Consider the following 24,700-nt stretch of genomic DNA (forward strand, 5'->3'; position numbering starts at 1 on the left):
CTGACTGAGGCAGCGTACTTCCCTGTCTGGCCGTAATCGGAGGCTTCACACATTGAGGACTGCACATGAAACAAGTGATTTACAGCGATGAAGCCAGTCTTATGTCAACTGGACTGACAACTGGACTGGCGTCCTTATAGGGCTGGAAAGAAAAACGTAAGCTTACACTTGGCGCCAACACGAAGGGCACTCTAGAAAAGATGCAAGCCAATGCCAAGACAAGTCCTGCCAGCTTTTCACTAAGGCAATCTAATTATAGAGAGCCTGGCAAACTGTCTTTTGTGATGCAATGGTAACTAGCTTCAAAAAGTCCCCCCCTTTTTCTCTCTTTCTCCTCGACTCTTGCTTGCTGTCAGTTGCCTTTATTTTGTGGGGCAGGAACAGCAGCTGTTCATAACTATTCATTAGTCTTGCTCATGGATTATTCCAGACAAATAGCGAGAGTGTAGATTGGGCTCCACACTGTGCCGACTCCTCCAGAACACAGTGGGCCTTTTTCGCTCTCGCCGAGTTTTAACCACAGCTGTTCAGCACCACTTGACTCTTCGAACAACAATGTTCTTGGATGGCTGTGACCAGTTTTGCTTGTGCTCACAGAAACTTAAAATCAGGCTTGTTTTTCTTCTCCAGCCATAACCTCAGACTGTTTTACTCGTATCCTCTCTCCTTGACTTGCTGAATATGTGTATTTTCCCCATTGCCACCTCAGCCAGAAGGCTGTTATGAGATGCTATCAGGGGATTGTGTTCGTTTACAACACACCACGAGTGTTAGGTTGATTGTGTAGGATTTGTTTCCCCAGTCAACAAACCAGCTGAGACTCTGGTTCTGCCCGCTTAGCGTAGCTGTGGTCCAGCGAGCCACATATTTCATCATGGTGTCATTTGGCGTACTCACACATTTCTCCAAAAAAAAAAACCAAAAAAAAAAACCCCAAAACTGTCAACATCTCTCTCATTTTCACTCTTTCTCCTTCTTTTTCTCTCCCTCCCTCTGCTGGAACACTTGCACTGCGAATCTGTTGTGTAGAGCCTGTCTCTCACTCGGGACAGCTGCACTGGCTGGCTATCCCTGAAATCGCCTCTGTGCCTGGCCTGTCACATATACATGCGTGCCTTGTGTACACACACACTACAAGGAAATAATTCAGCCTTCTCTATGCCACCTCCCTCCTCCCAAACACACACACACACACACACACATGTATCATCGTGGCTCTCGTTCCATCTTATCCACCCAGTTCATTCTTTGCGCCTGTGTTAACTCTACTATTCATTCTTTTTCCATACATCCCCCTCCCTCTCTCCCCCTCCTCCTCTCCCCCATCATCTTGTGTCACTACAGCTGTGTGTCAGCTGTCGGCCTGTCCCGGTCTAGTCAGAGATGAAGCCACAACTCAGAGGGTCTACAGTGAAGCTAGGCCTCTCTCTCTCTCTCTCTCTCTCTCTCTCTCTCTCTCTCTCTCTCTCTCTCTCTCTCTCTCTCTCTCTCTCTCTCTCTCTCCCAGCTGTCACTCCCCCTCCAGACCTCTTACCACAAGGCTTCTTTTCCCCTTTTGTGTCATTGGGAGTCTTCCACTGACACCCTCAAAAGAGGAATAGGCACAAGGGATAGAGTTATGAAATCTGCTAGATTAGTTCATTGTGCATGTAATAAATCAATTTGGTAGAATTACAGCGCTGTTGTCAAACAGAAAAACACATCAAAGTAGGTTTTCAAGGAAAGAGAAAGCATTGACAGCTGTGTATTTCTGAAACACGGTGGTGTTTTGATAGGTTTCATAGAAGTCAGTGAGCATACATTTAAATAACATATCAACTTTCAATCAAGATAAGAAAATGAAAAACACCAAAATTACAGTAATTTTGTTTTGTAAGCGATTCGTACTCTTTATTTTAACCAAGCACAGACTCTTTTTGTGTGTCCATTATCCAAAAGCCTTTAACATCTATTTCTGTGTTTCTCTCGTGTGAGTCTCTCTCGCATCTTTGTGTTCCCTCGTCTCTCATTCCATGCATTAGTTTCTCAAATCTTATGGCTCATCAACTTGTTATTTATTCCACGCAACCAACTCCAAGCAGGTGCATTAAATGTGCTTAGGCCCATCAAGGCAGAGTAGCTTTGTAATCAGTGAGCTGGAGCAGATATGATTGACATTTCAAATACAAAAAGAGCAGAATTCAACAGGAGTAAATGTGACTGTCTAAATTATACCATCTTCAATTACCACGCTGTTTGTAACCTTTTTAAAGCCAGCAAAGCATTATTGTACTGCTCCATGGTGGTGTCAGACAGAAAAACAAATTAGCGTGTGAAAGTGGCCTTTGTTATATGGCTTTGTGCTCCTGTGGTTTAGCTCGTTGCTGAGCTCGGCATGTGAAGTGTTGTGAAACAAATTACTTTGTGAGACATCCTGCGTTGGTCTAAGAGGATTTGATTGAGAGAGTTGAGTTATCGACAGAGAAGGTGAGATTTGTAGCCCCAGGCTACAGCTGTGTGTGTGTGTTGATGGTGGTTGATTTCATTTCAACAGCAACAGACAACATGTGAGTCCCGAGGCAGAGGTAGAGGTGCTGTATCCAGACTATGACCTTGTAAATTCCTCTTCCCTCTCCCTCTCTCTGTCACTCTAACAGGTATGCCTGTGGTCACCAGCGTGTCCCCGGACAGGTAACCAGGTGTGCTGCTGCTGTCATGGCCACGCCAGCCCTGCGGTTGCTGTCTGTCACAGTCCTGGTGGCGCTGGTGTCGTCATCAGAGGACCATGAGTGGCACTTTAACCCAGGTGAGAGGTCAAGGGTCAAACAGCACACAGTGAAAACAACTCAGGATAAACAGTTACCACAATTTTGAATGATTGTTTTCTTTGTTTAACCATGGGGACCCTCCTCCCATAAAAACATGCATACATTTCAGAGAACTTGACAGATTTCAGGTTGTTTTTATGGCTGTAAGATATTTTTTTTTCCGCAAGTTGGTTTGTACCTCAGTTTTGGTTTGTATTATGTTCTGACTTGAAAAAATTTAAAATTGACTGAAAGTTCAACGCTGAAAGTTCTTTCTTTTTAATCTATACCAAACATTTAGTTCAAAAACCTGAATGTGGCTTTTGCCAGTGTTCTGTAAAGCTTGTGCAGCATAGCAAGAGAAAGACTTTACATGCAGCAGCTTGTGGAAAAGTCAGTTATTAGGTGTACCATTATTATTCATAAAAATGTTCTGCATTTTGACAGTGTCTGCTGTAATTTTGCTTAAAAAAATACTTCATGTGAATTGAAGTGGAGAAAAAAAATCAGTTTTTAGTTTTGGCAGAAACTCATTACACCTCCTATTGATTTTTTTATTATTATTTGCATGATTAAACCAAACCAGAGGTTATTGCATTTTTCTCTTTCCAAAGCTGCGCCTCCTCTCCTCTCCTCCTGTCGCTGGCCCCTCGATCACGCTGCTCCTGCATTCTCCTCACATTCTCGGATCAGTAAGGCTCATTCTCCATCCGCTATCAACAGGCTATCCTGTGTCCTCTCCCTGTCTGCCACCCAGTCCTGTGTAATAGGAGAGTGAGATAGCTGGGTGGTACCCTTGGCTCGTCAGGACCGCTAATGTACAGGCAGCTCATGAAACTGTCAGTCAAAATGTTGGCGAGGGGGAAATAAATGTGAGCCAGCCAGGTGTAACGAGAGGCGACTGCTTGCTGCACGGTCAGCCATCTGACTTCAACAATGAATATGACTAGAAATACTAGAAGTACTCTACTAGATGGAGAGCTACAGAGATTGATTAAAAAAGACACCGGAGGATGCATGAATGGGCCTTGACACATCAGGCGCACACACACACACTAGTAGGCACACATTTTATCATGCAAAAAGAATGGAATCAGCCTTAACAGTGCTAGCATAAAGGAGTGTAGGGGCGAGAAAAAGTGCGTTTTATGAAAAATGACGAAGAGAAGATGGAGTGAAGGTTTTTTGAGAGTTTTTTTCTTGCCTGCTGAAGATTAAGTCAGGGGATGTCGTCCTATTTGTTATAAATATGTGGCCATATAAAGCCCTTTGAGACTGTAAACAGTGATATTGGGCTCTAAATAAACCTGAACTTGAACTTGAACTCGAAGAAATGAGAGAAACAAAGGCTGAGACAGGAGACCGACAGAAGTGAAAAGATTGCAGTTGGCGGGGGGTGTTTACCGGCAGCGTGACGACGATGATGATGAAGTAATGAAATGGGCACCTGTCCATGGGGCGACGGGCGTGGGGCAGGGATGAACTCTGTGTGTGCATGTGTGTGTTACCACTGCACCCGAGCCGGTGGGGTTTTTAGGGTTTGTCCTCCAGCCCAACATTCCAGTCCCCTGACTCACTGACTGAAACTGAGTTGGACCCCTACCCCTCCAACACACACACACACACACACACACACACACACACACACACACGTCCCGGCACCCTCATATCACTGACAGTAACTACGTTAGCCTTTCCACTTTATTGCTGCCCAAACCCTCCACCCTCTCTCTTGCTCCACAGCGTCTGTCCCCAGTTCCCCCACACTCACTGACAGATAACACTCCCCACCACCACCACCACCACACACACACACACACACACACACACACACACACACACAGCCCTCAAACCATTTCAACCCCCAACACTGCTGACCTCAGGGTGCACACGCCTTACACCAGCCTGGGACTGTGCTATCTGCACTATTTGATAATGCCTGCTTGAATCGTGTCATGGCAGATATGCGAGCCCGTTCTGTGTTCTTTCATTTGCCCTTCGGATCTCTCCCTGCTTTTGTTCTCATCCTGCAAATCCCCAGCCGGTGGTAAATAGCAGAGGGGCTGTGGGAAGATCATTCAGGATCGCTGAAGCCTTGAGGAGGTGGCTTTGTGTGGGATGGAAAGATTGGTTTGAGGGACAGAGGTAGAACAAGGAGACAAAAAAGACGGGAAGTTGTGAGCGAGAGAAGACAGGTCAGGGTGTCTTGCGGGGGCTGTTGGACGTGCCCACACTTTGCAAAGAGATGAATAAAATGACTACATTTTGATGTAATATTTTTTGACAGAGCACCGTGGAATTGCAGGAATAAGTGATGTGAAGCTCTGCGATGAAGTTTTACATGAATTCATTAGTATTGTCTGTGCCCCTCGAGACTCAGAAATGAATAAGACAAAATGGGGACAGTTTTCTGGAGAGCTTGCTGTGTGTATGTGTGTGTGTATCCCTCTTCCCCTCAGCCTGTCTGGGATATGAAGCATGAAGTCCGGAAGTTGTCTTGGAGATGACATAACAGCAAAATGCTCCATGACCAATGATGGGTGCTGACAGTGTAATGGAAATATTACAGTTCCCCTGGACATCTGCTCCAAACAGACAAGAATGTTGCTAATCTCTCTCTTTCTCTCCGTGTATCTCTATCTCTTTCCCTGCAGCTCAGTGTCGTTACGCCCTGGGGATGGAGGATGGCACCATCCCCGACTCTGACATCACCGCCTCCAGCGCCTGGTCAGACTCCACGGAGGCCAAACATGGAAGGTAGGAGATGCATGTGTGTATGTGTATGTGTGTGTGTGTGTGTGTGTGTGTGTGTGTGTGTGTGTGTGTGTGTGTGTGTGTGTGTGTGTGTGTGTGTGTGTCTGGTTCTGGTAAGCGTTCTTGTCTGCATGCCTTGCCTTAGCTCTGTTGGCACCATGCTAAATTGATTTGTTGGAGGTCTATTAGATTATGATACAAAATGATAGTTTGTGCCTTTGAAAAACCCACTAGATAATGACATTACCACCCTGTCTGTCTGCCACCGAGGTCAGACTCATGAGATCCAAGCTAGGCTCACAACATGTTACAGCCATGTGTACGAGCATTTAGCGTATGTGTGTGTGTGTGTGTGTGTCTGTATTTGTGCGTGTTTTCATATGTCTCCCTTGGACTGTTGGGCTGGGTCTCTTGGCTGAATGTCTAACCATGTGGAAATGATTATTAGCTCCAGCTCCTTTAAGAGACATCAGGGAGAGAGAGCGAGCGAGCGAGAGAGAGAGAGAGAGAGAGGAGAGAGAGAGGATACAGAAAGAACTGGGGGCAAAAAAAGAAAACCAGTGAGGTTGTTCACTGGTACAGCACTGTGCTGAAAGCAGGAGACAAATAAATTTTACAAAGGGTTTGAGGGAATGGTGATGAGGGAGAAAGGGGGATGTTGAAAGAGGGGAGGGGTGAGGCGGAGGGTTGCACAGCGCTGGTGTTAGTCTCAAGGCTACATTTGCCATTCTCATTCAGGGGCAGTTAAATATTAGCATGTTTGATTGGGGGAATGAGCAAGAGACAGGGGAATGAAGCAGAGCGAAATGAAGAATTGGATGGTGTGTAGATAGGAAGCAAATGGACAAAGACAGAAAAGAGAGAAATGAGCTTCTTGGCAGGACAGCAGCCTGTAATGTTAATCCTGCTGGCTGGTGCATGGTGGACTCAACCCTGCCCAGCTGCATTCCTTATTTCTCCCTCCTTCTCCCTCCTCACCCTCTCTCCCTCCATCACAGGACGCCGTTTGGAGCCCTAATGTGTTGATATCATCTTGTGGTTTCCGGCTGTATGATCTCACTGAGAGGAGAATGGGACCGATTAAAATACTAGCGCCACTGTCAGTGTTGCTCGACTTGATATAGTGATTTGTTTTGGCGGTGCGAGCAGCAGCTTTAGTTTTTAGAGAAGCCATGCAGTGGTCAGAGTGTGGTTGTGGCATGGCCCGTGTTCTAAGCTCTTCATGTGAATTGATCCAGCAGCCAGCAGCGTCACAGGCCAAATTGTGGTCTTTATGTGGCCGATGTGTGGTGGTAGTATGGACTGGCCTCTCCGCCTGGGAGGAGATCGAATGAGCACATTCACATTGAGGTCAAGTCTTTTAGTAGTGTGTCTGTGTGTGGTCATGGCAGGCTTTCGGAGCTGTGTTATTGCGGCTGCTGCGCGGTCTTGTCATCCTACAGTGGATCTTGTAGTGAGGTTGAAGAATATAGAATAACCAGTAATTTTCCCTCGGCTCTTTTCAGCTCTTTTCCTCTTTTTATGGGCGGCATGTTCGCTGTATTTTCTGTCATTGTGTGCTGTTTATCTCTATTGCCTACTGCGTTTTAGCCAGTTCTCTGTCTTTCTCCATCTTTCTCTCTCTCTCTCAAACAAACAGAATTGTCCTATTGAAGTGTGAATGTTGGGAGACTGTGGAATCCAAAATGGGGGGAGAAAAGCATCAGGATTTTAGTGGGGAAATCACGACTTGTACGTGTGTGTGCTGACAGTGCCGCAGACTTTTATCGTGTATCTTGTCAGTTGCATGTTGAATCTATGTTTGTTTATAAATGTGTGGGTGTGGCAGTTGATACATTTTGAAGTTACGTTTTAAAAAAAAAAATTGCAGCCATTTTAATTACATTTCCTCTGTTTTGTTGTGAGATGATCAGTCTAATCTGTCTGTGTCTCAGGTTGAGTACTGGAGAGGGGGACGGGGCGTGGTGTCCAGCTGGGGCTGTTTTCCCGAGTGGATCAGAGTACCTTCAGGTCAGATACTCAACTGTGCAAATGGATTATATGAAAATAAACTGCCTAGTCTTGGTCCTCCGTTCTGATTGATCTAAATCACTACACATATAGTAAATCATTAACCACTGCTTTTTGGTGGACTAATAACTTTTAAGTGTCATCATTGTTTAATTATTGTTGCTTAAAAATGAAAGCTGTATTGAACAGATGCATTGTCACCACAATGGTGTCTTCCTGCCTAAGAGCATTAAGCCACTTGAGGTTTAGTGCTTAATGCTTAGACACATTTATAAATGTGATTTGTAAATGCAGTTGATGTTGTTTTTCAACAGTTAGACCTATCTGGATCACAACCTCATCTCTTCACCTGTTTCCGAGGAATTATTTATCTGTGAGGTATCTGAGAAGAGTTTTGATGATGCAATGTCTCTCTTGCAGGTGGACTTGCACACACTCCACTTCCTGTCTCTGGTTGGTACCCAGGGTCGTCATGCCGATGGGCACGGCCAAGAGTTTGCCCGCAGTTACCTGCTGCGCTACTCCCGAGACGGAGTCAAATGGATCACCTGGAAGGACCGCTGGGGCCAGGAAGTAAGGCTGGGTCTTTCCTGTTTTTCTTTTTCTAACAGTGAGCTGGAGCCTGCTGTTTTTTCTCTGATATGCACACTCAAGGCGTAGGCGCAGTTTGAAATGCCAGCCTGGGGGTGCAAACAGCATGAGAGACATATACAGTTGAAGCTAACACTCTGTTATTGATAGGCACTGGCTCACTTTCCTTGTGCTTTAAAATATGAACTTATTATAAAGCTCAGAGGCCTAAATTATTCAAAAGTGCATTTCATTTAATAAAACTGAGGGGAAACAGATTGGCACTGTGCCAGCCAAACACTTTCCAATACATTTGCTTTCCAAATTGCCCAGATCAGACATAAGTGACATTCATTGGCTGAGTTTTTTACACTAAATGCAATGAATGGTTCAGCTAGTGCAAAGGAAGAAAGGAACCCTCGTTTCCTGGCTGGTATAATTTCCACTGTATTCAGCCGGTGACACCCCTGAAATATGTTTTGTTTCACATAATTACAAAATGAGAAAATATCCTCCTTCAACCAGTGTTAGAGAAAAAAAAAAAAACATACATTGCTCGTTTCACCATTGCAGATCTTACTACTGTATAGCACAGTGCCAGATATTACATGTTATATAAAAAATGCAACCCTATATTCACCTTATATTCAAGCCTCTAGCAGGCGCAGTGAGCTCCATGTTTCCCCTGTACAGTTCCTGTGGCTGGAGATCTGACATCTATTGATCTTTAATTTTTATTATTGCGTATTAAAGAGAAACTTCTTGTCACCTTGTTTAAGCTTTTCTGAAATTAATTGAATTTGGAGGCAAAAAGCACACGGCTAGTCAGAGCCCTCAGGCAGGATTCACACTCCCCTGCTGCTAAAAGGGGAGACATGCGGTGTACGATTTAAATATTTGTACCTCCATCGCTGTCTTTCCCTCAGGTTGTGTCGGGGAATGAAAACACCTACGACGTGGTTCTGAAGGACCTGGGCCCTCCCATTGTTGCCCGCATGGTGCGCTTCTACCCTCTAGCAGACCGGGTTATGAGTGTTTGCCTCCGGGTGGAACTCTATGGATGTGTGTGGAATGGTAAGGATTTATGCATGTGTGTGTGGGTGTGTGGGTGTGTGTGTTGTAGAGGTGGGTACAAGAGACTGGTAGTTAGAGGTGGGGCAGCTTTAGAAGGTCAAGGCAAGTCTTTTGTGGATTCTTAGATATTTTGTAGATGTATTCTGAGGCGTGCGTTAAAGACCTTGATAAATCAGATAACATGTGATTTAGCGTAGTTCACTGTTATCCAAGGTTTGTCTGCTTAAGCATGTGTGGGTGGGCTGGGAGGCGTAGCTCAATGATAATGATTATGTGTGTGTGTTTTCTACATACAACCCATGCAAAGATTTGAGTAATTACCTGGGATTTACAGCCGCACAGGGGTTTGCTTAGATAAAAGAAGCCACAAAATGATAAATGGTGCTAGTCTCCATGCTTCCCAAAGCAAAACACTAGCAAACTGAGTATTTATGACTGGTTCACCTCCTGTCCTATCCCTCTTCCTCCCTCAGACAGTATCAGGATGCTATTAAATCAGAGCTGTCACAGAGGCTAAGTGCCCCGGTTCCCCGTCTGTGTCTGGGGAGCCCATCTTCCTAGAATATGCTGTAATGTGGATTTTGAGGCGACACAGCTTTAGTTCAACCGCACACCACAACAGAATGTCGAGCATTACACAAAATCCATTTCTCATCTCATCCCATATCGGATCCGATGGCGACACGGCGCTGTTCCTGTGTTTATTGGACAAAGCTCAGTATGAACTTACTTGACCCTCATGCACTCCCACACATGTAATGTTGCACGTCTGTGTTTAACATAATGACGTATATGTGTTAATAGATGCACTTAAATGCATAGGAGATGTACTTACATATGTATTTAAGTAAGTGCATGCACACACATACATGCAAGTAGTGTAGAGTCATTTGTGTGAAACAGCCACATTCACTAAATCCAGTGTGAAGCAGTGTTTATTATGGGTAGCAGAGCGGTGGGCTGTAGTGAGCGTTGCTGACGTCACCCGTGCGCTCAGGGAGCAGGTTGATTAGCTGAATAGTGTAGCAGAGGGGCTTGGGTTTCACTGGCTAATGGTGGCTGGAGCTGCACAGACCTGAACCGTGGACCTCTCCATTTGTTTTACTGCTTTAAAACCAGCTGTAGCCTCTCCCTGCGGCAGTGATTATGGTTGAATGTGGGCTTAGTGAATGTGTAGCTAATGGGTTGCTCATCAGCAAATCAAGTTAAAGTATTTCACATCCGCTTGTGCCTCTCTGTCTCTCAAAGAGGCACATTTTAGGAGAAAATAACAAAAACTTACTGTGTTTCAGCAATCATATAGCCCATAATCACTGGCATATTTCTTTGTCCTCCTCTGTCTGCCTCTCTCAGATGGTTTGAAGGCTTATACAGCTCCAGTGGGTCATGTCATGCACCTGTCTGGCATGCCTGTCTACCTGAATGACTCCACCTATGACGGGAGCATTGAGCAAGGGTAAGGTATTCACCAGCTCCAGGCTTTTTACCATTTTCATTTTTATGTATGAGTAAGCATCTCATTTCCATACTTTCCATAAACTGCTAGTTTTCATGTAAATTTATGGAAGCACCTTTAGTTTGTAAATTGCAATACTGCTTTGGCAAATATGTCCGCAACAAAGAGCCAAGAGCATTGGGGTCAACAACTTGGAGTGAAATCTGGCACGATCAGCAGAATACCAAAAGCACTGGCTCTCCACACCTCACATCATGTCAGTTAATACTGGACTGGGGCCTGTGTTAGCCAACACTTCTCTCCACAGTTTATTTTGGTGTCCACCTAATCGAAAGAGAATGATATTTGGACACAAAAGCACAGGGCTTTTTTATTTGCTAAGGGAGTTGCTCTGTGTGTCCTGGCCATTTTGGGGTAATCCAGGAACAGGGGGGGTTCCACACCCACATGGTCCTGGTTAATGGGCCTGAAATGTTTTGCTAATGGGTGAGCTAACACTTTTGATACAATCCAGACGTATCTGCAGCAGATGTGAGTGTGATGTGAGACTGAGGGGGCTGGAGGTGACCCTGCTGGTGTTACTTTGTCTGTTTGTGTATGTATGTGTGAGAGTGTAAACGTGTGTGTGTGTGTGTGTGTGCACATTTATGTTTATGTATGTGTCTTACTGTTGTCGCTTGCTGATACATGAGTGAATCTGCTCCAGAGCCAAGTGACAGGCTGTCTGCAGCATCAAGCATTATTTGCATGTTTACGCATACACAGTTTCACGCACCAACCTGTCAACAACTGTGTGTGCAGGATGCAGTTTGGAGGCCTGGGCCAGCTGTGTGATGGTGTCCTGGGAGGGGACGACTTCATACAAACAAAGGAACTAAGGGTGTGGCCCGGGTACGACTACCTGGGCTGGAGCCGAGAAGCCCTTGGGCAAGGCAGTGTGGACATCGAGTTCCATTTTGAGAAGACACGGATCTTCCACACTATGCAGGTAGAGAGAGAAGAGCATGTTTATGCATGTGTGTCACTACATATGTTGTATTTATATAGATTTAGATTTAGATTTATTTGCACAAGAAATTAAAGAAAAAGGAGATAAAAAACAAAAACTAGGTCAAGTGCATAAAAGGACAGAAACATTGACAGGCTTATGAGGCTCCTTGCCCAGAAATTTATCAGATTTTTGCATTCAGTTTCAGCAGAAGAGGCCAAATAACAATAATAAATACAGAAGTAAATACAAATAGGTGAAAATGTATTTAAAAAATCTATCAGAGTATACATTTTTGCATTAGTCAAATAGTGTAGTTCAGTAAAATGTGTGTGTAACTATATATTTAATTTTCTGTCACCATGGTACATAGTATGTGGGACGTGATCTTGTCATTGTGGCATCTTACATTGTGTCTATGTGACGCATTTGGTAATGTTTTACTTTACCTGGCCTCATTCCAGTGTATTGACCTGTGCATTAACCTACCAATGCATAATGCATAATGCATGACGTATTTAGTGTTCTTTCATTTTATTTCGTTGTGTTCTACAATGCTTTTACAGAGGTTAGTACACAGGTCAATACACTGGAAGAAGCCTGTTGTGAAGTAAAGGTGAGCACAGTAACAGAAAAAATGTAATAGAAACTGGAGCTACAAATATTTGTAATCGTTATGACTTATAAGAAGAAATTTTCCAGATTCCTCCAACTTCTCAAATATGAATATTTTCTGGTTTCTTTAGTCCTCTATGACAGCAAACTAAATATTTTTGGCTTGTTGACTGTTGGTTGGGACAAAACAAGACATTTGAGGATGTCACCTTGGACTGTGGCAGATGGTGATCAACATTTTTCACCATTTTGTGACATTTTCTGGACCAAACAAGTAATCAATTAATTGAGAAAACAGTTAACAGATTAATTGAAAATAATCAGCTCTAATAGAAACACAGCAGATGATCTAATTAGATTTTGGACCACCGAGCATACATTTGCATACCACCCATGTGTTATTTGAGGACAAGTAAGATGACAGAGAAATATTCGCTGAGTAACTTTTTAATTTGCTCAGTGAATTACCTTATTAGCACAAGTTCAATATATCATGGTGATTATGGTGGGATATTAGGCAGCTCAAGGGCCGCTTGTTTCTTTTGGCATCCACTGAAATTCCTTCCAGAATCTCTTCCTTTAACCAGTGTAGTTGATGTGGGTGACTGACTTTTAAAATGAACTCCAACAACAGATGCAAGTTTGTCACCTTTTTTTCCCCCCTCACAACAATAACAACGATAGCCTCCAATCACACGAGCTAGTAGGCTGTTGTCTGGAATAGCTCTCCAGCCTTTTAATTAGTTTTAATTTGCAGTTGTTTGTCACTGGGATAGTGTGTCTGTGCTCGGATTTTTGGGTGCCAGCGAGTTGCATCACAGTCTGTTTGTGCGTCTGTGTGGTTTTTGGGGTTAGTCTGTGGAGCAACATGGGGAGATATTAATATGAGGCAACCCAATTTGAATTATGCCTGTGTTGTCTTGTTGGACAGGACAGGAATGTTGGTTTGGGTGGGATGCACCCAATGCATGCGCATATTTAATGGTATGCATTCCCAGTCAGTGTTAGAAAATGATGACAAACCTTTTTTAACCCTGGGTTGGTATGTTGGGTTTTGACTACATTTCAAAATGTTATGTTTTCCAGAGACTTATGGGTTGCCGCGTTTGAGTTATCTTACGCTCTCTAAGCTTTCTTTCCGTAGCTCTTTACATATTAATTATTTTCCTAGTATTTCACCGTTACCTCTTAAAATCATTCCCAGTGGTGTTCTTTGTGTTTTCCTCAGCTTATCCTGTTTGTTCTGCCTTTTCCCCAATGATTTTCCCACACTAATCACTGCTGACATATACTGCTATGCTGGCCCGGTGGGACATATACGTCAGACACACAGGTCAAATAAATAAAGTAATGCTGGCTCTTGTCTCTGCAGGTCAGCGTTCTTTAACCTGTGCCTAATTATTCTCCCATGGGGGAAACAGGCTTTGACCTTTGTCAGTCAAACCTGTACTTCCTACAGGTTCTGTAAGATTGTGCGGCCTGCTGGTTCCACAGGGAACAAACTTTGATCTGCCTCAGAAAAGCCTCAGTTACGTCTGTCCTCCAGGCTTGCAGGCAGAACTTTTTCTTTGTGCTCATGCATCAAACTATAGAGAAGGGGACAAATAAAAGTGATCACAGGGAAGCCATTACTGGAGGATAGATTTGTGGGGAAATAAGCTAAACATAATGAAATCACTGCTGCGCTCTCGAGCTGAGCTTTGTGCAGGTCAGTGGTGTGCATTCCCTGAAGGAGTAGTGCATTACACGAGCTCTGCAGCTGTTTCTCCTGTGTCTCAACTGTGTGTGTGTGTGTGTGTGTGTGTGTGTGTGTGTGTGTGTGTGTGTGTGTGTGTGTGTGTTTCATAGTGGTCTTCCACATGTGGATTGGGTTAGAGAGGCTGGCCCTGCAGTAAGTGTAAGGTTGATAACTAACCTGTCATAGCAGTCCTTACAACAGCCCTTCTCCTGCAGAGGGAAAAAAACACTCCCTTTGACGCGCACACACACACACACACACTTAATTCTCTATCTTTCTAAAGTCTCAAGTGTTGACCTCTTTCCTTCCCATTTAAACACCCTCCATCTTCCTCCCTTGTCCCTCCCTCCTCCCTTCTCTTTCCTCTGGTCCTTCCTCCTGATTCCTCACTCTCTTGCCAGCCACGGGGATGCCTCATATATTATATCAGCTTTTATGGATTTGTCTCTCTTTGGCCTTCCCTTGCTTGTAAAAACAGGGAAGATGTATTCTCTCCTCTCCTTCATCATTCTTCTACCATACACCCGCCTCTCTGCACCTTGTCTTCATCCCTCCTGTGTTCTGATTTTGCTCATTTGTAGTCCTGCTCAGCTCCCAGTTCTGCCAAAGCAATTAAGACTGAGCAGGATGAGAGTGTGTCATTAATTTTGTGTGTTAATTGAATCTCCTCCTGGTTCTTCACGCATTATGAATGATTACACCCCAGATTTAAAGTTCCCAGATGTTTGTGAAGGTGCCAAGCTAATTCTGATATGTAGATAGCGAAAGGATTTTCTAGCTGCTTGGCCCCTTTTTTCTCCCTTTTCTGTCTTTGACCACCCATACCCTTCTCTCTCCTCCCGCTAGGTGCACAGTAACAACCGCCACACCCAGGGCGTGCGAGTCTTCAGCAAGGTGGAGTGTCTTTTTAAGCCTAGCATCCTCCAGCCGTGGTCGTCTCCGGCCCTCACCATGCCTGTACCCCTGGAGGACCTGAAAGATCCTTCCTCGCGGCCCATCTCCCTGCCCCTGGGCGGCAGGCCAGCTCAGATTCTCCGCTGCAAGTTCTTCTTCGCTGACCGCTGGCTGCTCATCAGCGAGATCTCCTTCTTCTCTGGTAGGTAGAGGAAACAAAATTGTAATGCTGCCTTTATACCTCTGTGCCAGCAACAGCTGTGGACTGAGGCATTATTTATCCTGGTTATCAGTTCTTGTGAATGCGATATCTCAGGAATGCCTTGAGGGAATTTCTTTTCTTTTTTTCTTTTTTTTAAAGATTAATTTTTTGGCATTTTCTTCATATTTGGCACAAATGTCCACTCAGACTCAAGGATGAACTGGATATGTTTTGGTGGTGAAGCTCACCGTGACCTCACAAAACACGTCTTTGGACATAACAGAAGAACTCAATGCAAAGTATGACACAGTTTCACACGAATGTCTACTAGGACAAAATGATTAAATAATTTCATTTCATATCCAAAATGTCAAAGGCCATCTTCACTGTGACATCGTAACATTCTGCAAAGCCACTTTTCCGGCCATTATTTACCACATAACTCAGGAACACAAGAGGAGATTGTGACCATATTTCACATTTTGCCTGAAGTGGGGCTGAATTGGTGACTCTTATTTTGGGTGCCCACCTTGAAACTGTGGTGATTGCATAGCATGTCTGTGCTGCCAGTTTGAAGATATTTGTGAGGCATCCGCGTTTTAGAATTTGAAGCTTCTTTGTAGCAGCATTCATATCTGAAGCATTGCCTGCTGTCAAGGCTATAACTTTGTGTTAGAATCAGCTTTATTGGTCAAGAATGTGAAGATGTACAAGGATTTGATTCTCTTTTTGTTTCTCTCACTGAACTTACACACAAACCTATACACACAGACATACAGCAGAACAAGAGCAGCAAAGCTGAGGCAAAGGGAAAGACAGTGAATAACAAGCTAGGCAAAAACAAAAGGAATAGTTATCCAAATACATTTGACTAGGGAGGTTTGCTTACCGCTGAGAAAATGATCTTGTGATGAATGGGCAAAGAGCCAGGGCTGAAATACTGGGGAGGTGATGAGCTGATTGAAGGCAGGTGTTGGATGAGCTTAGTCACTTTGTTCATAGAATGGCACCCAAAATCATATTGAATCACTGTAGTAGGAAGTGGTGACTAGTTGGCAGAGGCATACAACTGCAAGGTGGTAATTCTAGTTTTAAACTATGAGGTATGTTTCCTCAGGTTTTCCATACAAATTATGCTATCAGATGCCTTCCAAGCCCCATTGCAGATAAACTTGATGAAAGCCTTTTGCACAATAATTAAATTGATTTGCATCTCGACAGGATTTACAGCAGTTGCACTTAGATAAAGCCGGCACCAATGAATTCACCTGTATCACAAGAGGATTTACAGCACAAGTACTCTCAGAGCCAACGACACAATAACTAATTCACCAGTTCAGGATTTACATGCTTGGTTAAATCCAACAGCAAATTAACAAACCACTTCCTTTAACCATAAATTTGAAATAAGCTTGTCACCTTTTAATATTTACCAAGAGAGCCTGAAAGAAAATTGACTGCAAGCCATGGTGCAAATCAAATAGCAAACACAGGAATACCCTATAAGCCTAAATTAGTCATAAAACAGTCTTACCTTAGATTAACTGAGGACAGCACTCACTTTGATGGTGCCACAGTGGCACCTTCAAAGTTAATGTTTAAGCTATTTGTTAAATTTCACAATAGGAATTTCAGGGCTTTGTTTTTACTTCAATGACAAATCCATTGGACTGAACAGCAGTAAATGTAGTCAGGTAAATATAGTTTGGTAAAGTTCAAGAAAGAGACTATATGCAGAGTCCCCTGGAGCCCTTGAGCCCCTGGACCTGTGCCCAATATGCCCGTTCAGTAATCCAGCCATGGAGGTCATGAAGGGATACTGGAGACTGGATTCACAAAATAACTACTCGATATAACAAACTGATATAACATAACATGTCAAGAAAAAGAGAGATACCTGAAACAGTTTTTTTTTGGTGCTGGTGTAGGTCAAGTCAGTCGTTTTAAAAGTAATGGGGCTGAGGAGCTCCACTATGGCTGCAAGAGAGTTTAATACTGCACCTGAAACCCCATAAGCATGACATTTAAGATTTATATTCATGGGATCCTCCCCCAACCTCTCTTACTTTCTCTCTCCTCATCCAGAGCCATTTGGGGAGGATGCCACAGAGACCGGTTCATTTCCTCCTTATCTCCCTCCTGCACCCCCGCTTCCCCCAGTTACTACATCTCCTCCTGTCCTCCACACCTCCTCAATTTCCACGTCAAGCTACAACTCCTCCAACACCACCACTGGCCCCTCAGGTGAGTCTCAACTCTTCCTCTCTCCCCCTTTGCCTTCCTCCTCTTCACCCTCCTCTTTTAAACATTCTCTTGTATTCCTATCCTTTCATCCACCTCTTTGTTTGTTGTCCCCTTTCATCAGTCTCCCTTCTCCCTCGTCACTTCTCCAGTCTGCACCTCTCTCTCTCCTCTATCTCTCTCTATCTCTCTGTCACTCTCTCTCTCTCCCCAGCTGTGATGAGTGTGAGCATGTCGACAGTGTGTCTAAGCCATGTGTCTAAAGCTGTGCCAAAGGCAGGCAGTGCCAAAGGAGGCCCATGTCTGACTACTCTCCCCTGTATCACGCGCTCAGAAATCCTTTGGCCTTGAGCCAGGATTCGCTCAGCCCAAGTCACTGCAGGATGCTTATCTCAGGGATTTCATTGTACGAAAAGGGCAAGGCAATCTTGGTTTAAAATTAAAGGTCAAAAGTTTCAGCTTATCATTCATAAGAAATAAATTGTATCTGCTTTTTCTGGCTTTGTAATATAGACAGAGAGAGAGTTCTTGCACACTTGTGAAGTGTGGGATTGTCAGCTACATGTATGAAAAGCTACTCAAAGAAGGATCTTGCTGCTCATGCCTCCTTACCTCGTCACGCTCCTCTGAGACTTCATCAATTTTCTTCTTACCCATACTCTCTCCTCCTCCTCCTCTCCTCCCTCTCCATGCCTCATTCCTCCAGAACCCCCCACCACCACCTTCATGATGGACACCACTGCTAACCACACACTGTCAGGTGAGAGAGAAAATAGAGAGGGGGGGAGGATGAGCTGCTCTGGCTTTCCTCCAGCATCTTAAACTGTCCCACTGCTCAGTACAGAGAATGCAGTATGTTGGATGAGGGCGTATAGGGGCAGGCTTTGGCACTGGGCTCTGTCCCATGGGTTTGGAGATATACAGTCATAGGAAAAATACTAACACAGCTAAAGTACATGATATTCATGTACAATAACAACTCGGCTTCTTGTGGTCTCACAAACTGCATGTTTTTCGGGAATCGGCTCTGCTCTACAAAACTAGACAATAATAGGGTTTTAAAAAGCTGGAAATGGTTTTCTGTGGTGTGTATGCTGCTTTGTCTCTGTTATTGGCTGCGGTTGAGTGTCTTTGTTTGGGTTTATTTAGTACCCACATGGTGTTAGAGTGAGAGAAGGGGGAGAGGGGCATTTCCAGTTGTGACAATGTGGTGTGTAAACTGTTGACTGTCATAAAGTGTGTGTGTGTGTACAAGCTCACATCGTACCTGTGTTTGTGTGTGTGAATGCACCTATTATTATGTTTTTTTTTTTTTTTTTGTGAAGCTGTTTGTTCCAAACCATCATGTATTTCATCGTGAGGTTTTATGAGCTATGAGTTTATGAGCAAAGTTTACACTAAACAGTACTGAGAAAAACTCTTCCATCCCCTATTTAAATGAAACACCACATTTGACCTTCAAGAAGGACTGCAGTTGCCATATTAATCAGAATCATCTAAGGTTGTTGAGTAGCAAAACAGTGTTCACATTCTGTTCTCCAAAGCGCCGGCTTTAATGGACCCTGTGGTATGAGCAGGCATACTGCATGCATACTCACACTGACAATCCCTCATCAGACACGCAGTAAGCCTGATGAAACCATGCGGGTGTGACACCAATGAGTTTGTGACTATGCAGACAGCGCTAATACACACAGACTGAACTGTGCATTAACTCATGCCAGCACTGACAGCTATGCACACATAAACACACAGAAAAACAGGCCAAGTGGCACAGCACTTGATTACACATCACATCATACCCAAAAATAACGGTTAGGCAATTGTGCTATTGTGGAAAGCACCCACGCTCATGCCCATGCACACACACACACACAAACACACATAAACAGCCATATATCTCCATATGTTTCATCCTGTACTTGCCTCTCCAGGGCCAGATTTTGCTGCTGTGACTCCAAGGGCGGGGCTGCCAGTAGCCAAGGATGACAGCAGCAACACTGCTATACTGATTGGCTGCCTGGTGGGCATCATCCTGCTGCTACTGGCTGTCATAGCTGTTATTTTGTGGAGGCAGTATTGGAAAAAGATACTGGGCAAGGTGAGTCAAAGAGGAGACCTTTTCTGCTGAACTGTCAAAGCAGCCAGGCCTAGCACCATATTTCATGTTGGCTGTAAGCACACTGTATGTGCAGGCTGGTAGTGCTGAAGTTTGGCAATCTTAATAAAGTGTAAATCATTGTTAGCAACCTGAGGATAGTGCCAGGCAGTTGGCAAGATACCACCTGAGCTCCGTCTGGCTGTGTGGTGGACATCCTGTCATATATATACCCTGAGTTGCTCCAAAATTAGAAATTAATTCATCATTATCTGCTTAACGGATTCAAATGATGCATTTAAAATACATGCATTTACGCCTGTGCCCATGCCCCTGCCCACCCAGGCCCAGGGGAGTCTGTCCAGCGATGAGCTACGTGTCCACCTGTCCGTCCCCTCAGACAACGTGGTCATCAACAACACACACAGCTACTCCAGCCGCTACCAGCGCATACACACCTTCCCAGACGACCGTGACAGGGAGGGAGAGGGAGAGTACCAGGAGCCCAGCGCTCTGCTCCGGCCACGGGACCACCGAGACAGCACTGGTAGGATGTAAACATACACACATGTGCACACACTCGTTAAATGCCCCCACTGAAGATATTTTCTACCCGCTTCATTGTGTTCTTGCAGATGGCTTTAGTCAAACAATTATGCGTGGCTTCGTTGCGTGAGACGCACTGACATACAATACAGCCTTCCCATAAAACTCCCCATATGTTAAGTAGATGGAAACATAGATTGATTTTAGTCAACCACAGACAGAGGCACAGAGTTGGTGGCGAATACGTTATGAGAACAGTGCAATTCTCAAAATGCACAGAACATCGAATTTACAAAGATTATAGTGGTTTTGCCCCAATTGCTCTTTGTGTGCTTGTGTCAGTACTTTTGTAACCTCACTTCGTTGATCATATCAATAAGCAAACCCATTTAGAAGGGAACAAAGCCGGAGAAGAGAAAAAAAACGTGGCATGCATTTTAAGAAATAGCTGGTACGACAGCGTGTTTCATAACACCAAACAAAATAAAATCAAACCAAACAGCCCACAAGGAAGAGCGCCTCCAAGAAGATGCACCGCACGGAGGGGGCACAAAAGACCTATTGTTCTCAAAAAAAGGCAAGAAAGAAAAAAAAAATGAGGGAGGTGAAAAGGAGGGGGGAAGAAGGGTAAAGAAAGTAAAAGCATTCCTGTAGTTACATTGAACCACAGGAGGTCGGCATGCTGTCTTTACTAGGCGCCTGTGTGAGATTGAAATAACACGAGTAACAGAAACATTATTCCATCCATTGGTTCTTGTTATGTTTGGTCCTTGCCTGAGTTTTGTTAACCTTGCCTGTTCTTGCTATGCTGTTCTGTTCTCTGCTCCATGTGTCAGTGCAACCCCACCATTCTCCCCCACCTCCTCCCTTTCTTTTATAATTGATATGCTAACAGTCCTGCTAATGGTTGCATTACTGTGTTGTGTCCTGTGTGTGTATATTGTGTCATGTGCCGCCGTGAATGCTGTGTGTATGAACCACATCATGGGTGTGCCCTGCCTGGTCCTGTATGTGTGTGTGTGTGTGTGTGTTTGTGAATGTGTGTGTATGTGTCATGTATGTGTGTGCCCTCCCAGCCTTGCTGTTAAACAACCCAGCCTATCACCTGCTCCTGTCAGATCAGAGACAAGGCTCGTGGCCCCTAGCCGTCCCCAGCACCACTCAGGCTCAGGAAAAGAGCCTCAATGTGCCCCAGGGTAAGAAATCTGGCTCAGACTGGGCAAACACAGTCAGGAGGGTTACCCGCCTCCTCGTCCAGGGCTGCGGCGATGGTGTTAGCTGTATATCTCCCTGTGCTGCTTTCAAAATAAATAGTCAAGAAATTGATTTGCGAGGTAGCTTAGTAGTATATTGCATGTGTATGACTTTCATTACAACCCTCCTGTCACTCACTCAGTAACTCATCTCTCATTCACTCACCAATCAAGATGACTCACGCTTTGTTTCAAATTTATATGTAAACAGTTTGTCTGAAAGCAATGCAATATCCTTTCACTCACAATGCAAGCCCAGAGAAAAACAAAGCTGCTTTTTTTGTATAGTCTTTCCTCTCTGAAATTAATTTTTCCATTTCACCTACCCTGTCTGTCTCCCCTCCAGCCTGTGGCTTGGACAGGGACCTAGAGAAAGGTTTCCCTCCTACCCAGGAGGAGCCTCCCCCCTATCCTGGTTCCCCTCCCTACCCCTCCCTGTCTCCCCCTGTGTCTCCCCCACTGCCCCCCAGCGTCCCCCACTATGCCGAGGCAGATATTGTCAGCCTGCAGGGCGTGAGCGGTAACAACACGTACGCTGTGCCTGCCTTGACCTCCTCCAGCCCAGGGGCTGATGCCGCCCCGCTGCCGGAGCTGCCGCGCCAGTGTCTCATCTTCAAGGAGAAACTGGGGGAGGGGCAGTTTGGAGAGGTAGGAAATGTGCGGGAATAGTGTTTGGCGTGTGTGTGTGAGTATGTGAGTCAGCAAATGTCCTAACAGTGGTTGTATTTGTGCTGTGAAAGGTGCACCTGTGTGAAATCGAGAACCCTCAAGACCTTCCCAACCTTGAGTTCCCATTCAACGTGAGGAAAGGCCGCCCCCTCCTGGTCGCAGTCAAGATACTGCGCCCTGACGCCTCCAAGAATGCCAGGTGTGTGACAGAGTTGAGTCTGGCCTCCAGCTTTTGAATAGCTCATACGTTTTTATGTTTTTTCTGTCTACAGCTTGTTTCCTCCCCTGTGTTCACTTTCCCTTGTGTTCAGTTATCTGCAAGCTTCCGGCTGGTCATAAAGTTTCTGGAATATCATCGAGTTTTCCAGACAAGGAAGTCAAGGAATTTGATATCTTTTTTTTTTTTCTTTTTTGGGGGGAGTTGGGCTTTAGTCAGGGAATATCAGGGAATTTTTCTGATGCTTCACTTTTCAGGATTATGCCAGAATGTATTTTACAGCTTGTTTTGCACAGCCGTTGCTTTAAAAGATTTTAAGCTGTTTCTCCACTGTTTAAACAACATTGTTTATCCCCATTGCAAGCCAAGTGGTAGTAGAAATCTGTTTGTTTACCCTTTTAGATAAACATTGACAATGCAGGGGGGAATAACTTTGTGATTCATGGATGCACTCTGACTTAACTAATGGAAAGTCGTGGAAAAGATGAGGACGTCGGGGCCACACTGTCCTACAAACCTTAGAGGCATGAGACCAAGGCAGAATGAAACTAGTTCATTTTCATCTTCATTATCTCCCGTCCTGACAAAAGTATCCTTGTTACAGAAGTAGATAATGTTTAATAGCACCCATGGGGCTAATTATTGTTAAAATGAAGTCTAAATTTGAGTCATGATATTTGGCCTTTGAAAAATAATAATCATGGCTGTGTACCTTTGTGGGAACCTTGTATCTGCATTGTTCACTTGGTAGCCCTCCTTTGCTCTATAATCCCCTAAATCTGGTCATCTTAGCTGCCTCCCCTTCTTTCTGACACACGTCTGATTCTTCCTGCCTCCCGTCTCTCCCCATCAGGAACGACTTCCTCAAAGAGGTGAAGATCCTGTCTCGCCTGAAGGATCCGAATATCATCCGGCTGCTTGGTGTGTGCGTGAGCAGCGACCCTCTCTGCATGGTCACCGAGTACATGGAGTGTGGAGACCTCAACCAGTACCTGTCCCACCGAGTGCTTCTGGACAAGACCGGGCCCTCGCACAACACCCCAACCATCAGGTGACACACTCTCGCATAAGTACACACACACTTGGTCAATTGGATTTTGGTTTAATCAGTGTTATTTCATCTGACATCTTCTCCCTCCTCTAGTTACCCAGCACTCATTTCAATGGCCAGTCAGATTGCATCAGGCATGAAGTTTCTGTCCTCCCTCAACTTTGTCCACCGGGATCTGGCCACACGCAACTGCCTGGTAGGAGGGGAGAGGGATGAGAGCGGAGAGGATCGAGGCGGTGAGCGTCCCATCAAGATAGCTGACTTTGGCATGAGCAGGAATCTGTACGCCGGAGACTACTACAGGATCCAGGGCAGGGCTGTCCTGCCCATACGCTGGATGGCCTGGGAGTGTATACTCATGGTGAGAGGGTGGGAGTGTATGTGTGTGTGTGTGTGTGTGTGTGTGTGTGTGTGTGTGTGTGTGTGTGTGTGTGTGTGTGTGTGTGTGTGTGTGTGTGTGTGTGTGTGTGTGTGTGTGTGTGTGTGTGAGTATTTGTTCATGACGGGGTGCTGTTTTATTGCATCTCCATTAAGTGTAGATGGTTGGTATATTGTAATCAGTGACATTTGTTTGTTAAATCAGGCATCTTTTGTCTTATTTGGATCAAACTCGGAGGCCAGAACCTTAGCCACATTTTGTTTTGTTTTGCAGCATTTCTAGTGTTGTTAGTTATATTCTTTTGCAGACACATGATGAAAGAAAACCTGCTATCCCCTTCTGAATTTGAACAGCTTGCCTCATTAGGGATGATGAAGATGCTGAGGGTAATGATGATGAGGATTATGATGACAGAGGTGTTGTGTGTTGGTGCGTTTCCAGGGCAAGTTCACCACGGCCAGTGATGTGTGGGCATTCGGGGTGACTCTTTGGGAGATGCTGAGTGTTTGTCAGGAGCAGCCGTACTCCAACCTCACAGACGAACAGGTCATCGACAACGCTGGGGAGTTCTTCAGGGACCATGGCAGACAGGTGCACACAAATACACACACACTGCTATAGAGATGTGTATAAGCCCCTTTTCACATTTTGAACATTTAACACATGGTCGAAATGAATATTTAGATATTACAGCACATGCTGAAATTGACAACAGCTAAAACAGGTTGTGGACTAATAAAATCGCTTTCTGCTGTAGGGGCAAAGCACAAAACTCTTAAGGTGCTGCACACTAATGGGTCTTTTCACTTGCGTGCTTTTCAGATTCAAACAATCATGAAGTGACTCTCTGAATTCAAAGCCTTTTAAATGACTTGTCATCTTACCTTGACAGATTGTTTCTCTAGCTGCCCCACCGCTGCTTCCCTACGCTGTTCCTATTATTGCTGTAGCTCACTTCCTCCCCAGTGCCACCCACATATATCTGTTTTATATTCTGTTGAGGGACTGCACATATTCCTGTGAGATCTTTGTAAACCAGTGGTTTCTGAAATCACAAGCCTAATTGCTACTAAAAGCAGCAACCTGGAAGATGAGCACACAGAGCAATAAGAGAGAGAGTAGGTTTCTTTGTCCCTGTCCCAATGAAATCTGAGAGTGG

At 44.7% G+C, this 24,700-nt stretch overlaps 1 protein-coding gene across 3 annotated transcripts in view; it reads left to right on the forward strand.

The window, feature by feature from the left end:
• ddr1 (discoidin domain receptor tyrosine kinase 1) overlaps positions 1–24,700 on the forward strand; it is a 36,717-nt gene that overhangs the window by 9,124 nt on the left and 2,893 nt on the right. Inside the window, exons 2-19 of one of the 3 annotated variants that reach the window (XM_030072984.1) lie at positions 2,637–2,785; positions 5,441–5,543; positions 7,475–7,550; positions 7,971–8,123; positions 9,047–9,194; positions 10,548–10,650; positions 11,452–11,638; positions 14,838–15,087; positions 17,173–17,331; positions 18,035–18,088; positions 19,263–19,429; positions 19,772–19,973; positions 21,049–21,168; positions 21,572–21,873; positions 21,966–22,093; positions 22,965–23,162; positions 23,256–23,523; positions 23,983–24,132. In XM_030072984.1, the coding sequence (XP_029928844.1) occupies positions 2,695–2,785; positions 5,441–5,543; positions 7,475–7,550; positions 7,971–8,123; positions 9,047–9,194; positions 10,548–10,650; positions 11,452–11,638; positions 14,838–15,087; positions 17,173–17,331; positions 18,035–18,088; positions 19,263–19,429; positions 19,772–19,973; positions 21,049–21,168; positions 21,572–21,873; positions 21,966–22,093; positions 22,965–23,162; positions 23,256–23,523; positions 23,983–24,132 (2,859 nt within the window). In that variant the 5' untranslated portion in view covers positions 2,637–2,694. The remainder of the gene's footprint in view (positions 1–2,636; positions 2,786–5,440; positions 5,544–7,474; positions 7,551–7,970; positions 8,124–9,046; positions 9,195–10,547; positions 10,651–11,451; positions 11,639–14,837; positions 15,088–17,172; positions 17,332–18,034; positions 18,089–19,262; positions 19,430–19,771; positions 19,974–21,048; positions 21,169–21,571; positions 21,874–21,965; positions 22,094–22,964; positions 23,163–23,255; positions 23,524–23,982; positions 24,133–24,700) is intronic. The other 2 variants (XM_030072985.1, XM_030072986.1) reach the window with 2 other exon arrangements.

The sequence above is a fragment of the Myripristis murdjan genome, chromosome 16 (assembly GCF_902150065.1).
Source record: "Myripristis murdjan chromosome 16, fMyrMur1.1, whole genome shotgun sequence".
NCBI classification, from domain to species: domain Eukaryota; kingdom Metazoa; phylum Chordata; class Actinopteri; order Holocentriformes; family Holocentridae; genus Myripristis; species Myripristis murdjan.